The following is a 13,817-nucleotide window of genomic DNA, read 5'->3' on the forward strand; positions in this document are numbered from 1 at the left end:
TCTCTCTGCTCTGGCACGCCGCCTCGATGCAAAGCTCGACCAACTCGCTCTCCATTATCTCTCTCCATCGCTCGCTCGCAGCTTCTCAACTAAAGGGTTTTGTGTGTTTTTTTTAATTATCTGAAAACTATTACACGATGTCAGTTGGCTTTGATTAATAGCAGAGAAGATTGTTTGGAGGCCATAGCTTTCTAATAGATTTTATTGGAATCGTTGAAACTTTAAGGTGTTCATGTTGTCCAACTTAATTGAATTAATTGAAGCTTTAAGCTGTTGCCCGAGTTTTTAAGATGTTCATGTTGCCCATTCCATCTTCTTCCCATTCTTTGGAGGCGCCTATTCTAGCGGAGGACAACTCCAAAAGAGGAGCCACTCCGTGGACTATGTTTCAAGGTTTCAAAATTTACTTTAATTTTGTGAACCGTAGTTGAGAGAGAAGATGGGGGAAGAAGAGGCTAGGGTTTCAAACGTCCCGATTCTTCACATTTCATTATCAGAAAAAATCCCACCGCCCACAACCACTCTACCCCCATGGATCACGACGAGCGCCAAAGTATTACTGCGAGATGAAGCTTGAAGACCTGGAATTTGATGACCAAGACAACCATCGCAACCTTCGCTTTGTTGAAGACAGACGAAAACGATTCGGGGTTCGGGATGAAGGGGAAGGAGATTTCGAAGGAAACAAAAATAAATTGAAACGAATGCCCCTTTCTCACTTTCTGGTCTTCAAAGGGAGTTGGGGAAGATAACAGGGGGACACAGAGAATTTTTCGGAGGGAGGAGAAAGGGAGAGCTAGCCTTCGATGGATTTGAGGAGAGAAATAGAGGAAATGGGATCTGAGGAGAATGGCAAGCACGAACTTGAGAGAAGCAAAGAGAGGAGGGAAATAAAAGAACTGGTTCTGAGGAGATAGTTCTGAGGAGATGGAAATGGATGGATTTCGATATGGAGAGGAAGAGGGAGGAGGAAATGAGATGGAGAGGTCAGACGGAGATGGAAATGGAGGGAGGGAGGAAGGGAGGAAACTGAGAGCGAGAAAAAATAGATGAAAAACACACCGTTTTACTAAATGACGTAGACACGCCGCTTGCAAGCCGATTACACCTGGTGCTTGCATCTAACATTTTTTTCTGTACAATATCTGTGAATTGCCTTCTAAAATAATAGAGGGGGTAGCAAAAGTCTATTACATTAGAGAGACAGGGCAGACCTAGCATTCTGCAATCTGCATAGACAAAGGAATATGAGAGAGAGTACCAGGATGGAAAAACTTACTGAGAAAAGTTATGTGCTGCACTACTAATGTTGATTATTTTCTTGGTCATGAATTAAAATTAAAGAGTATAAAAATTTTATTTTTTAAAGATTTTTATATAAGGAAAATTCTATAAAAATATATTTTTCCCCCAAAGAAAACATTTTTATAATTTTGCCTCCAACTTCAATTTTCTGGATTCGCCCGATGAGTAGGAAATAGGCCCACAAATAAAAACTTTAGTGAATAGAACAGTTTCGACCTTGTTTGGTTAATCAAAACTAAAAATCCCATCTCATCTCATCTCATCTCAACTCATTATTACAATTTTTTTAAATTTTCATACAAAATATAATAAACAATTTAACTTTTTCAAATCTCAATACAAAATTAATATTCAAAAATTATATTATAACAATATTTTATTCATAACTATTTAAAACATCTCATCTCATCTCATTTGTTTAACCAAACGTGATATCTATCCGAACAAGCACGGACATTCTGAGCTAGGATCAAACTCTCCATGAGATTCATAATTACATTACTTATAACATCTTTGCTCTTAAACAAAGTGGATTTATAATTGTCTTTCATTCCAAGTAGACGTTGAGAAGATGATGATCAAAAGAATGATCAATGGCATTTTTCTTTCTTTCTGATGTATCTTTTTTTCTTTTTCTTTTTTTACTTTCTGATGTATCTGTGATGACTTTTTTTTTTTTTATATATAAATATATGTATCTGTGATGACTATATCTAATATTCAACTTATTCCACCAATTCCATTATAACATTAAATCCTTGCGTCTCTATAACCAGCATCCATCAGCTAATGATGAGGAGTGACCTCCATTTTCGATCTTATGCTCTGCCAAATTTAGAAAGAAAGCATATAGATACTGCATTATGACCGTTTACCATAAACCTGAGGACTAATTTGCCAAAATATCGGTGTCACGGACAATCTTCATTGAGGGGAGCACGATTGCAGCCACTGGCTTTTCCTCATATCCACCACCTTCGTCAATGATCAGCCTAAGGCCTTCAACGTAGAGTTTTCCATGGTGACCACTTACCACAATGGTTGGATTCTCAGTCAGTTCCTGTGAGATACCAAATGCCAAATATCTAGACTTCAGTTATACTTCATATCAAGGATTCTAACACCATAATTTATATCTCAATAAAGCTGCAAAAACAACGTTCTGTATAATCAGGAATGACTGAGCAAAGTAACCTCTATCCTAGAAGAAATTAGCAGCAGGAGAAAGTCTTGTTTGAGTAGATAGGAAAAAGAAACTGAGAACCATCACCTTTGGGATATTCCATACAGTTTTCCTCCCGCTAAGAGCCTCTACCTTAGGAACCCGGGTGTCTCGGGCTCTCAAGAAATCCAGCTGCTCTTTGATGTTTTTGTCTCTCTCCAAACCAGCATGCACAGCAATCAACTTACAGTGTAGGATTCCATTCTCAGTTTCCAAACAAACATCATCCTGAAAAAATAGAACGCACATCACCAAGACAGCAAAACCCACTAATTCAGCAAGTTGCTCCCATAATTCACTCCACTATATAATCAATTGCCAAGATTAGTCTTGAACATTTTTCTTGGGATATAAATGAGATTTTTTTGTGAAGTTGGAAGCGGTTCTTAAAATAGATTTTGATCGAATAGCGCACAGTGTTTCTCCACAGTCCCACCCCAATGTGTGTGGCTATAAGAAATCTTTGATTGGGGCAAAGAAAAAAAACCCTTCTCATGGTTACATCATATATTGCCGGCGCTCATCAGGTGTTTTGAAGAACAAGAAAAGGGGAACCCAAACAAGCCTGACCTCTTCGTGAACCCAAACCAGGTCAGCAAGAAACTTCTTGTGCTCGTCAGGAACTGCCTTAACCAAATCTGTGCACAATTGAAGTTCAGAAACTTAACCCAATAAGACAGCAACAGGACTGATTAACACGCGACCGCTAATCGAATACGAGCATCGATTACCATTGAATATCTAAAAATAGAACCAATAAACCACAGAATAAATAACTACGAATCGCCATTCGCAGTCCATCAAGCCCAGTATCCCAATTGTCCATGGATAGCTCGAAATCATAACTAGTCAAACACGAAACAACAGCAAGAAAAATCATATTGAAAATATGAACAACTATGAACCATAATCACTCGCATTCGCAATTGAGTAACCAAGAATGGATTAAACAAATTAAACTCCAGAGTACCGCGACCAATCAAATCAGATATACCTTCCAATAAACAGAATGAAACCCAAACAAGAATGGAACAGATCGTACCAGCAGATCCGTGAGGAACGCCATAGGACTCGAAAGTGGGCCCAGCATCGTAGATCGAGCCCTTATACTCTGTCCCCTTAGCCGCGTTAAACCTAACCTTAATAGTTCCACCCCACCTCCTCCCTTGCAGGTGCATACACTCGTACCCGTCACCCTTAAACCACCCTTCTCTCTCCTCATTGCCCTCGTACTCCTTCCACGCCTCGGAGAACTCGAACCTCGGAGGCCGAGGCAAGACTCCGACGAACGCTGCGAAAGCGAGGTCGTGGTTTCCGGAGAGAAACACATGGGTCTGGTCGGGGTAACGGGAGGGCAAGCAGAGGAGGAAGTCGATGACCTGGCGGGTGTGGGGCCCGCGGTCGCAGTAGTCTCCGAGGAAGATGACGAGGGCAGTCCGGAATTCTTGCGGGTCGATGAGGGACTCGAGGTTGGACCAGAGGTTTTGGAGCTTCTTGATGTAGCCGTGGATGTCGCCTATGCAGCACACCACTCTGGGCTTGCTGCTGGTCGTGGTGGTGGTAGAGGAGGAGGAGGAGGAGCAGCTGAAGTTGGGTTCTGATTTTAGGTCTGTCATTTGTTTACTTTTCTTTTATGAAATTTTCGTACGTGCGTGTATTTAAAGGTTTGTGTTCTTTCGGGATTGGGTCTGTACAGATACCCGACGTTGAGGTGGTGTTGGAGATGAGGGTTTTTTTTTCTTTCCAATTGTTATACCATATATTTGTATATTATAAATGCATACATTATTTCTGTTATAATTATTTCGTTTCACCTCTTAGAATTTTAGTTCATTTATGTATCATTCTTAGAATTCCTAAATTCATATATCAACTCTTAAAAATTAATGTATCAAGTTTTAAAATTTCTAAATTCAATATATCTTATTTCTTCATTTATCACTATTTTATTTTCTTTATCTTTATATTCCTATAAAATAATGTTTTGAAAATCATTTATACATCACAAAGCATGAATAACAAAAATTATATGTACAGTAATTTTTGTAAATTTTTTACGTACTTTATTAATGTGATTAGCTACACAAAACTTCAAAATCAATAACAAAATTGTATAATCACCATTAAGAGAGAATAAAATTGTATAATTATCGACTTCTCACTCTTATTTAGTTTTGCAAAGAGAATATGCACCATGCAAAGAGAAAAGGTATAACTTAGGTCAAGCAATCAATGCTGAAGTTTTTGGGTGCGAAAATAATATATTGGGTCTTCATGAAAGCGTTAAACAAGATCTCATTTACAAACATCTTGGTTGCCTGGATTTTACTGCAGGATAACATCTGCTTTTATGGAGAACCACGACGGAAAGAATGAAAATACACGAGATGAAAAAAAAAAATTAACAAGAAGAAAATACAGAGAAAGAAAAATAAAAATTCCCCTTCAATAACTACTTACACAAATTCTATCCTATTTAAGCAATTCCGAGACCAGAGCATGAGTTAAGTGAAGCTGATTATCTTCTTTGGAAGTTGAGGAACTTGATGCCGTAGGCAAATACAGAGAAGAAGAGGAGAACCCAACCAAGATGAGCCACGGCAACGGCTGGAAGGAAGTTATAATCAAAACCCAAGCTTTGTTTAAGGAATAGCTTCAACGGTACCTCACCAACTCCAGGTACCTCAAGGACGGAGTCTTTGTCACCCACTTGAGAGGTCACAAGGCCATATAGTGTCCAAGCCACTGGAGAAGCCCAGTAGTACCACCTCCACCAAATAGGGATTAGCTGCAATGGCAATGTGTAGGTAACCGTGAGTTCCATATGCAAAGAGAGATTCGAAGTTCCGTGAAAAGTTGTGCAATATGCAACATATCTTGGGTTTGAAAAAACACATACCGGCCTGGGAATGAGAAAACCAGAGAACAAGTTCCAGAAACTGAGGAAGAATGACATACAAATCGCAGCAATTTGATGTCCTGGTGTCAGTGCAACAATCATCATTCCATAGAGTGTGAAGTAGACAAAGCACATGAATATGTAGTAGTAGAACCACAAGAATTTGTTTGCCTTCCACTCAAATCCGATCATGGAGTAAAGAAGAAGAGTGTATGCAATAGTTTGAACTGCAACATAAATTGCCTCTACGGAGACCTGCATAATTTCAACAGATTTTTGGTCAAAGTATGATTTAATAGAGTTTCATTGCTTGAACCATATCTTTAAAGAACATAGTTAAGTTTTCTTTACTGCAAGATATTTTGTGTGTGTGTCAGTTCAGAATTACAGTCCAATCAGAAAAGAGATGAACTGAATTAAAGTTACCTGAGCAAATGCATAAGGCAGTGGAGAATACATTCCAGCTGCTCTTTCACGGTAGAAAACAGTTCTTTCAATGGCAACAATTGACTGCACCGAAGAAGCATTGGTGGCTCCAAGGAAAAGCACAGCAGCATACATGGCTCCCAAAAGATTCATCAGATCTTGTTGTTTGGCCCTGTTTTACAAAATAATCAGAGTTGATTTCTGATACTTAAAAAACTTGCAGATAAACCAGGGGTGCTCCTAGCACTTGAATAGATCAATTTTCTGACCTCCGGTTCATATTTCATGCACCCTTCCAAAGGATAGAAGTCTAGATAATTAAATATATAACAACAAAATGACTTACATCTTGCCTCCTTTGTTCCAGAAGATGAGACCAAATAATGCACCAATGACTATTGTCATGAAGAACCGGATGGCATTGTACTGAGGATTTCTCCAATAAGACCAATGTTGTTTCCAGAAACAAGCTTTGCACTGAACAGGGAAAGGTTGGGAGTATTCGGTTGGAAAGTAGAGGTCCTTAGAGCCTTGTGTTGGAGTGCTTAGCTTTTTGATGAGTTCCTGATTCCTCCTGAAAGAGTGTCAAGAGATGAATCAGAAACATAAAATCCCAGCAAAATCAGAAAGCAATAATTATCAAAATAACTCATTATAACTCACTGATAAAGTGAGGAGTTGGCATAAACTTCAGCAAAATCCACATCAAGTTGAGCCTCGACTGCAGGAGCACTGACTTCAAGCATCCATGTAGCAGGATTATAACCATCCTTGATCTTAGTGACCCCTGGGACAGCCTGTCATAGTTTATAGAAATTAGCCACAGGCTAGCAAAACACTTGTCAGTCAACTCTAAAGAGGTATTATAATCGGTTATTGCATGTCTCGTGAAATGGAGGTCAGTGATTCGAATGCCCCCATCCCCATTCTTCTCCCCTTGAAACCACTCACTCATCCGAAAAATAATATACATACATATACATACATATATATATATATATATATATAAACTTCCTAGTTTATACCACTTAGATTCCTGAAGCCAAGACTTTGTTAGGAATTCGTGGAAGGCGGAAATGAAGAGCTTATATATAGGCATCAGACATACCGACTAACTCTATCACTTGATTAATAAGGTAAGAAAACATAAAAAAACACATGAAACAGATACCTCAAAATATTCTACTAGCTGGTGAGAATGGCGACCCAGAGGTCCAGCATAAATTACTTGTCCTCCTCTTTTCATTAGCAATAGCTGCAACAAGCACAATGTCAAAGTAGAAAATATATTACATCATGCATAGAAAATAAAGAAATAAATAACTTTTAACGACAACGTGAAGAAATGGGGGCAGTACCTCATCAAAAGCTTCAAAAATGTCTATGCTAGGCTGGTGGATTGTGCATACAACAGTTCTCCCAGTATCAACTGTATTTCTCACTGTACGCATAACAATAGCAGCAGCTCTGGCATCCAGACCAGATGTGGGTTCATCCATGAAGATGATAGAAGGATTAGCAACCAGCTCAACAGCTATTGTTAGCCTCTTCCTTTGTTCTGTTGAAAGACCATCTACTCCAGGAAGGCCGACTAGAGCATCTCTTAGTGGTTTAAGCTCAACCAACTCCATAACTTCTTCCACAAACATCTATACCACATTTAGAAATTTTTAAAAAAATTTGAAGAAAGCACTCCAAACTTGGATCCTTTTTCTTTTGGGTAAGCAAACTTGGATCCTTAAACACTAGGATTCCAATCTTCTGGTGATTAGAAAAAAAAAAATGATTGTGCATAATGGTCTAGAAAGAGATTAATGTTAACTAGACAACCATGCAACATACCTTTCTTGTTTGTGTCTTTACATCTGAAGAGAGACGAAGCCAAGCTGAATATAGGAGAGATTCGTAGACAGTAACATGCGGTGAATGAATGTCATTCTGTTCACAGTAACCACTGACCCGGGCAAATGTTGATTGGTTTTTAGGATAACCAGATATGGTAATGGTTCCTTCAATGTAGCCACCGGTCTTTCTTCCTGCTAACACATCCATAAGGGTTGTCTTCCCAGCACCACTGACACCCACAAGTGCCGTCAATATCCCTGGTCTGAAAGCACCACTAACATCCCGTAACAATTGAAGACGATCTTCTTCAACCCCTTGAGTCTTCATTTCCTGGTATGAAAGGCCAATCTTTTACATCACCGTTTGGAGAAAAAGTAATTTTGATAGGAATGAAAAGAATTTAAAAAATATTAGAGAAAACTTCAATCAATATTGTCAGAGCATGAAATGATTAAAAATGAGGTACTTACAGCAGGCATATCCACGTGGTAATTGACATGGTTAAATGCAATTGAAAGGGGTTGGAAGGGTAAAACCATTCCTCTTCTTTGGGCATCATCTGAAGCACCAATAATTTCTGAAGAGCCTCTCACAGCCATATCAATACCTGTGACGTTTCACAATATGTCAGCGTATAAAAGAAGATAACGTCACTTAACCAAAACTATAATGCTACGTACAGTCGTGGAGTATATAAATACCGTGCAATCGCTTTGAAAAATAGTGGGATCCACGATTAAAAAAGTTAGTTTTTTTTTTCATATGGGTCCCGTATTAATTCACTTTTTTCAAAGAGACTGCACGACGCTTGCATAACCACGACTGCAAATATCATTTCTCTAACCAAAATAAACATGTAAGCTTTTTTTCTCCTGAAGATTTTGCAGTGCCCTGGAAATTCACTTCGTATCCAATCAGATTCAGATTTTCCGTTAGCTAACAACCTTTATGTCTTTTGCTTTCTTCTCAAATATGTCTTGGGCATAATCAAAGGCCTTTTTTTTCTTGAACTTTCTTCCTTTTAGGAGAACTGGGGAAGAGATGGATAAATGACACAGGTAGGAAATTCCTCAAAGTTCGAAAGATTGTTCTATTCCAACAAATAAGATAAGAGTCAATGTAAAGTCCTTGGCCTAATCTTGGCTCATGTTGGGCTACCCCTATACCATCTGGTTTTCTCCAGTTCAAACGTTATGTTAATGCATGTAACCCTACCAGCTCTCTTGCTCAAAGTTGTTACAACTACTCGCATAGCAAACTGTATTTTGCACAGAGAGGCGGTGAAATGTCAAAACTGCCACAAGCACTTTAAGATCTCTCTCTCTCTCTCATTTAACGATTAGTTATTTTATGAGCTAACTTTGACTGAATTCCAGCAGAAGCTGTGGAATAAGGGGATCATGTATTAGAAGAGGAAAGGTAAAGGATTAAACCTTCTGTTCTATGCTGTCTAGCAGATGTGTTGTTATTCTTCCTGCTATTATCTTCACCCACGACGACAGCTTTTGAATCACCCAAAGCTGAAATTTATTTTCCACAAAAGGTTTTGTCACTCCAAAGTTTCATTTTACAAATGAAACAGCGAGTAGAAATGGGACGAGATAACTTACGATTTAGGAAAGTCAATGCTGCAATAAATAACACGTTGAAGAGAAGAGAAAATCCAAAAAGTGCTCCGATACAAATCCAAAACCAATAGTCCTCAGTAAAGAAGCCTCTGGACTTGAGCAGGACTCGTCCAACGGTAGTAGCATTGATATGGGGGTCTGTATTGGGCTGCAACACAGAAAAACTTGATATGATTTTCATATGATGTCGAAAATGCCTAATTCAAGCTTATATTTTCATATTCATGTATGAAACGTAGATGCAATTCGGTATTCAACGAGTTAAGATAATTAAACAACGAAAGTATCTTACTGCACCCCATCTTTCATCAAGAAACTCATTCATAACTATGGCATTCTGTCCATACATCATAGGAGAAATATAATAGCCCCATATCATCCATGGCTCAATGTCATCTGCACAAGGAAATGAAGATTCAAATTTTCTATCATGTAAATTAACGCTTGAAGTACACTAACAGCTAGACTGGAAGAGATGAATTACTTTTGGCAACAATGAACCCTCCAAGCACAAAAACCATCAGCAAGGTGAAGGTGCCCAGTGTATTTGCAACAACTTGTGTTCTCCCAAGTGCAGCAATGAACCGAAAGAGGGACAATGCCATTTGATGTATGCCAAAGAATGCCAAGAACTGTCGGAAGAACCTAAAGCAATAAAGGAAGAGATGGGTCAACGAAAAAACAAGTAAATATACGTGAGTTTGAAGAACAAATTCCAACATCTAGTAAGTGCCAAGTGGGGAATCGATTTTCCATAGAGGAGATTAAAAACCTATTTACCTGCTAGCAGACGGAGCAAATCCAATTGTATAGTATGTAAGAACAATCCATATTGCTGATTCCACGAACGATAGAGGGATCCTGAGAACCCAAATGGGTAAGCCAAAAGCCCATGCAGGATAGAACAAAACATCCCTCTGTTTATAGAAGACAGGAAGTCTGAAAACAGTCATTGCCAGCTCTGCCATCCCATTGAACATCACGTTAATTAGACTGAAGAACAGTGCTCCAAAAAACTTTCCTCCATTTGTTACAGTTCCCACTGGCATTTCTGTCCTAAGAAACACTGTAAAGGCAATTATGGACATGATTGTTATCTGGGTAGTCTTGAATATGTACACAAAAGAATTACGCTTCATTAGCAGCCACTCCCTTGAAAAGCAAGCCTTGAATAGTTCCCAGTTTGAAATACCATATGTCTCTGTGACCAATGCAGCTGGGTGGGTTCTAGATCTGTCATACGGAACACTAAGATCAGCTGCAAGCTGTTGGCCAATGTGGAAAGAGCCAAAGGCTTGCGCAAAATCAGGAACTGAGATGTATCTGTAAGGTTGGTTCTTCTTGAACCAATATTGTTCTTGATCCTTCTTGGACGTTACTTCTTGCAAGAAGTCAGCGACCCCTTTCCTTTCTGGGCATTTGAATCCCATGTACTCAAAGAATTCAAGGACATTTTCTTTTGGACCTTGGTAGACTACCTGACCTTCTGAAAGAAGGATGATATCATCAAAAAGATCAAATGTCTCTGGTGCTGGCTGTAGAAGAGAAATAACCATGGTCACTTCCATAATGTGAACCATTTGCCTCATGAACTTGCATATCTGGAAAGTGGTAGAACTGTCTAACCCCGTCGATATTTCATCCATAAAAAGAGCCTTTGCTGGTCCAACCAACATCTCCCCTGCACCCAGTGATAATAATAAAACAAATTAAACAATCAATCGGATTGGTGCACTGTTGATGTTATGGACAACAATACTTTGACTATTTCGATTTGGAACAATATGTAGTCTTATATAAGCAACAGGTACTTGAACTGGATACACCTATCCTATGTCTAAGAATAATAACAATATTTCCATTATAAAAAACTTAGCATTGCCAAGGAAAACATACCGGTTGTCACACGCTTCTTCTGCCCACCTGAGATACCTCTCCTCATCTCATCTCCAACCATAATATCGGCACAGATATCCAATCCAAGTATCTGTTAAAGATTCTAAAGACGTCAGCTATCTTAAATTGGATTCTTAAATGAACAAAAGCAAAAATAGATGTGGCAACATGAGAGAGAGACTGCGAACCTTAAGAATATAATCCGTTACCAAACTAGTTTTTTGGCCTGACATAGCTGTGGCCTTCATGAATGCATCGATCTCAGGATCTGGTTTAATTCCCGCTTCTTTCTCTCTTCTTGAGAGTTCTACCAACATTTCATATCTTGTGCCAACCCCTAGACAACGTCCAGAGAAATCCAGTGTCTCTCTCACCGTCATTTCTCCATGGTGTAGATCGTGCTGACTGATATACGCACAAGTCCTTTGTGGAATAAATTCATTCAATTCATGACCACAGTAGGTGACTCTCCCAGATTCCTGTATCGAATTCAATTTAATTTCTGGGTTAAAAAAATTATTCTAGAATACAGAGGATTTATGCAAACTGAGATACATATAAAAATAGCAAGAGAATCGGAAAGAACACAAACCCTTAGATCCTTGTCAAGTTTCCCAGCAAGTGCAAGCAACAATGTTGTTTTCCCTGCGCCTGGAGGACCCAGAAGTAGAGTCATCCTGGAATCACCATATCAGTTGATAAGAGCAATCTACTTCTGTCTTTATCTAACACTAGCTATTAACAAAAAAGAAAAAAAGCCCCCGGGGGGGGGGGGGGGGTTGGCGGCAGCAGGCTCAATATATAGGCATGAAATTTATTTCCGAAAGGCTGTTAATTTTTCCATCATGGCTGTTTGCTTTATATCCACAAACATTATCTTGGCAAGTTCACTCCCATATCATATTTGAAAAAACAGAGAGAGAGATAGAGAGAGAGAGAGCTGAAATCAACAGCCATTTCAAAAAGATACCTTGATGGTTTGACGATTCCACTAACATCCTGAAGTATCTGAATTTTTCTTTTCTTGGATGGAGCGAGGTGAACTAACCCGAGGATACTCTGTTGTCACCATTACAAGTTGAACATAAAATCAGAAACAATTATCGGCAAAAGCTTGATCACAGTGTTTAACAAACTGAATAAAGAGGTTGAATTACGAAAAGGAAAATCGAAAATATACCTCAATTGTGTTCAAGGTGACATTAAGAAGAGTGGGAAGCGATCGGCTTCCAACATACACATCCCCCTCCACCGATAAATGCTCATACCGAACTTCAATTCTAGGAATCTCAATCCCCACCCTGCAAGAAGTCCAAGCCAAACCCACCAAATTAGACCTTAATTAAACCTTAAACCAAACAAACGAAAAAGAGAGAGAGAGAGAGAGAGAGAGAGAGAGTTCGAACCTGTCAGTCCTGTCCCTGAGTCTCCTAAGGAAATTCTCGTTGTCGTCCTCCGCAACCTTGAGTATGCTCTCCATTAACTGCTTCTTGTCCTGGATCCCAAGATGGGCGACGTCCACCTCATTCTGCACAACTCTGCCATTGTCAAGGACCTGCCTGAGCATCCCCTTCCTTAGCCGATCGTAGGTCGGTAGCCGCTCAATGGCGGCCCATCGAAGCTCCTCCTCGTCACTCTCCTGCCTCCCGCTCCGGTTGAACACGTCCGGCGGCGGGGCCCACACCTCCCGGAAGCTGGCCGATTTCCAGCTCCTCCGGCTGCTCGTTGACCGGGCGAGATCGTCTCCAGCCAAAGCCGACGCCATTACGAGCGATCTACTTTCGTCACCCTAAAGCTAAGCTCTTATTGTCCTAGGGGGCTTTACGATACGTAGTAGAATCACGCCAACTATACGAGTGAATGTAGACAATAGCGTTTATGTTTGTTTTATTCGAGTTTTTTCTGAAATCTTTGTTCGTTCAGAAGTACTGGATCTATTGTGCGCAGAACCAAACTCCCCCGACGACGCCGACGATCGTGAAATATTTTTGTCTTTCTTAGAGCTTCACTTGCTACCGAAATTAACTGGCTCCCTATCCATGCACCAAACCTCTCTCTCTCTCTAGATTTCTTCCCGAAGCTATTTCAGAGTTGCTTTTTTGGAGAAAGTGGTGGAAGAAAGACGGAAATGGTGGACGAAATGGACGGAAGGGTGGTGGAGGACAAACTATGGTGAGAAAGGAAGGAGAGGAGGAGGGTATTTTATTAAGGAACTCGAAAAATCAACTCATCGAGCTGGGGGTCAACGCAGAGATGAGGTTAATAACTTGATGGAGCGCGCGCTGCTAGGTCGCTCTCTCTCTCTCTCTCTCTCTCTCTCAGTTTGAATCCATGCAACACAACGCAAGCTTCTCTCACTGTATCTGATCACTCTCTCCTCAAAGCAAGCTCTGCGGCTCGTCGGTTTAGCCGCGTGACTTGGTCACATCCTGTTCACAACTTATAAACAATTTTAAATATAATAATCTTTTTATTATATTTTAATACATCGAATAAAAAAAGTCAAAATAAAATTAATATAATTTTATTAAATAACTGTATACAAGTTGTTAATAAGAGGTAACTTTATCATTTTTTCACATTATTAATTAGAAAA

At 39.6% G+C, this 13,817-nt stretch overlaps 2 protein-coding genes across 2 annotated transcripts; both read right to left on the minus strand.

Annotated features, from left to right (window-relative positions):
• Window positions 1-2,019: 2,019 nt before the first annotated feature.
• Window positions 2,020-4,248, minus strand: LOC122279713 (tyrosine-protein phosphatase RLPH2-like). The gene is made up of 4 exons (XM_043090495.1): window positions 3,570-4,248; window positions 3,098-3,165; window positions 2,576-2,755; window positions 2,020-2,365 (listed from the first exon to the last, which is right to left on the minus strand). The coding sequence occupies exons 1-4, from the start codon at window positions 4,141-4,143 to the stop codon at window positions 2,195-2,197; spliced, it is 993 nt and encodes a 330-aa protein (XP_042946429.1). The 5' UTR covers window positions 4,144-4,248; the 3' UTR covers window positions 2,020-2,194.
• A 491-nt stretch (window positions 4,249-4,739) lies between these two features.
• On the minus strand, window positions 4,740-13,565 carry LOC122279643 (pleiotropic drug resistance protein 2-like). The gene is made up of 20 exons (XM_043090393.1): window positions 12,628-13,565; window positions 12,402-12,522; window positions 12,192-12,280; window positions 11,814-11,898; window positions 11,410-11,700; window positions 11,222-11,312; window positions 10,106-11,006; window positions 9,810-9,970; window positions 9,618-9,721; window positions 9,308-9,473; window positions 9,131-9,217; window positions 8,168-8,304; window positions 7,695-8,027; window positions 7,211-7,501; window positions 7,024-7,107; window positions 6,516-6,649; window positions 6,199-6,426; window positions 5,853-6,024; window positions 5,427-5,681; window positions 4,740-5,315 (listed from the first exon to the last, which is right to left on the minus strand). Exons 1-20 carry the CDS (start codon window positions 12,984-12,986, stop codon window positions 5,046-5,048), a joined length of 4,359 nt encoding a protein of 1,452 aa, XP_042946327.1. The 5' UTR covers window positions 12,987-13,565; the 3' UTR covers window positions 4,740-5,045.
• Window positions 13,566-13,817: the final 252 nt, after the last annotated feature.

Source organism: Carya illinoinensis, chromosome 10, assembly GCF_018687715.1.
Source record: "Carya illinoinensis cultivar Pawnee chromosome 10, C.illinoinensisPawnee_v1, whole genome shotgun sequence".
In the NCBI taxonomy this organism is placed as follows: Eukaryota; Viridiplantae; Streptophyta; class Magnoliopsida; order Fagales; family Juglandaceae; genus Carya; species Carya illinoinensis.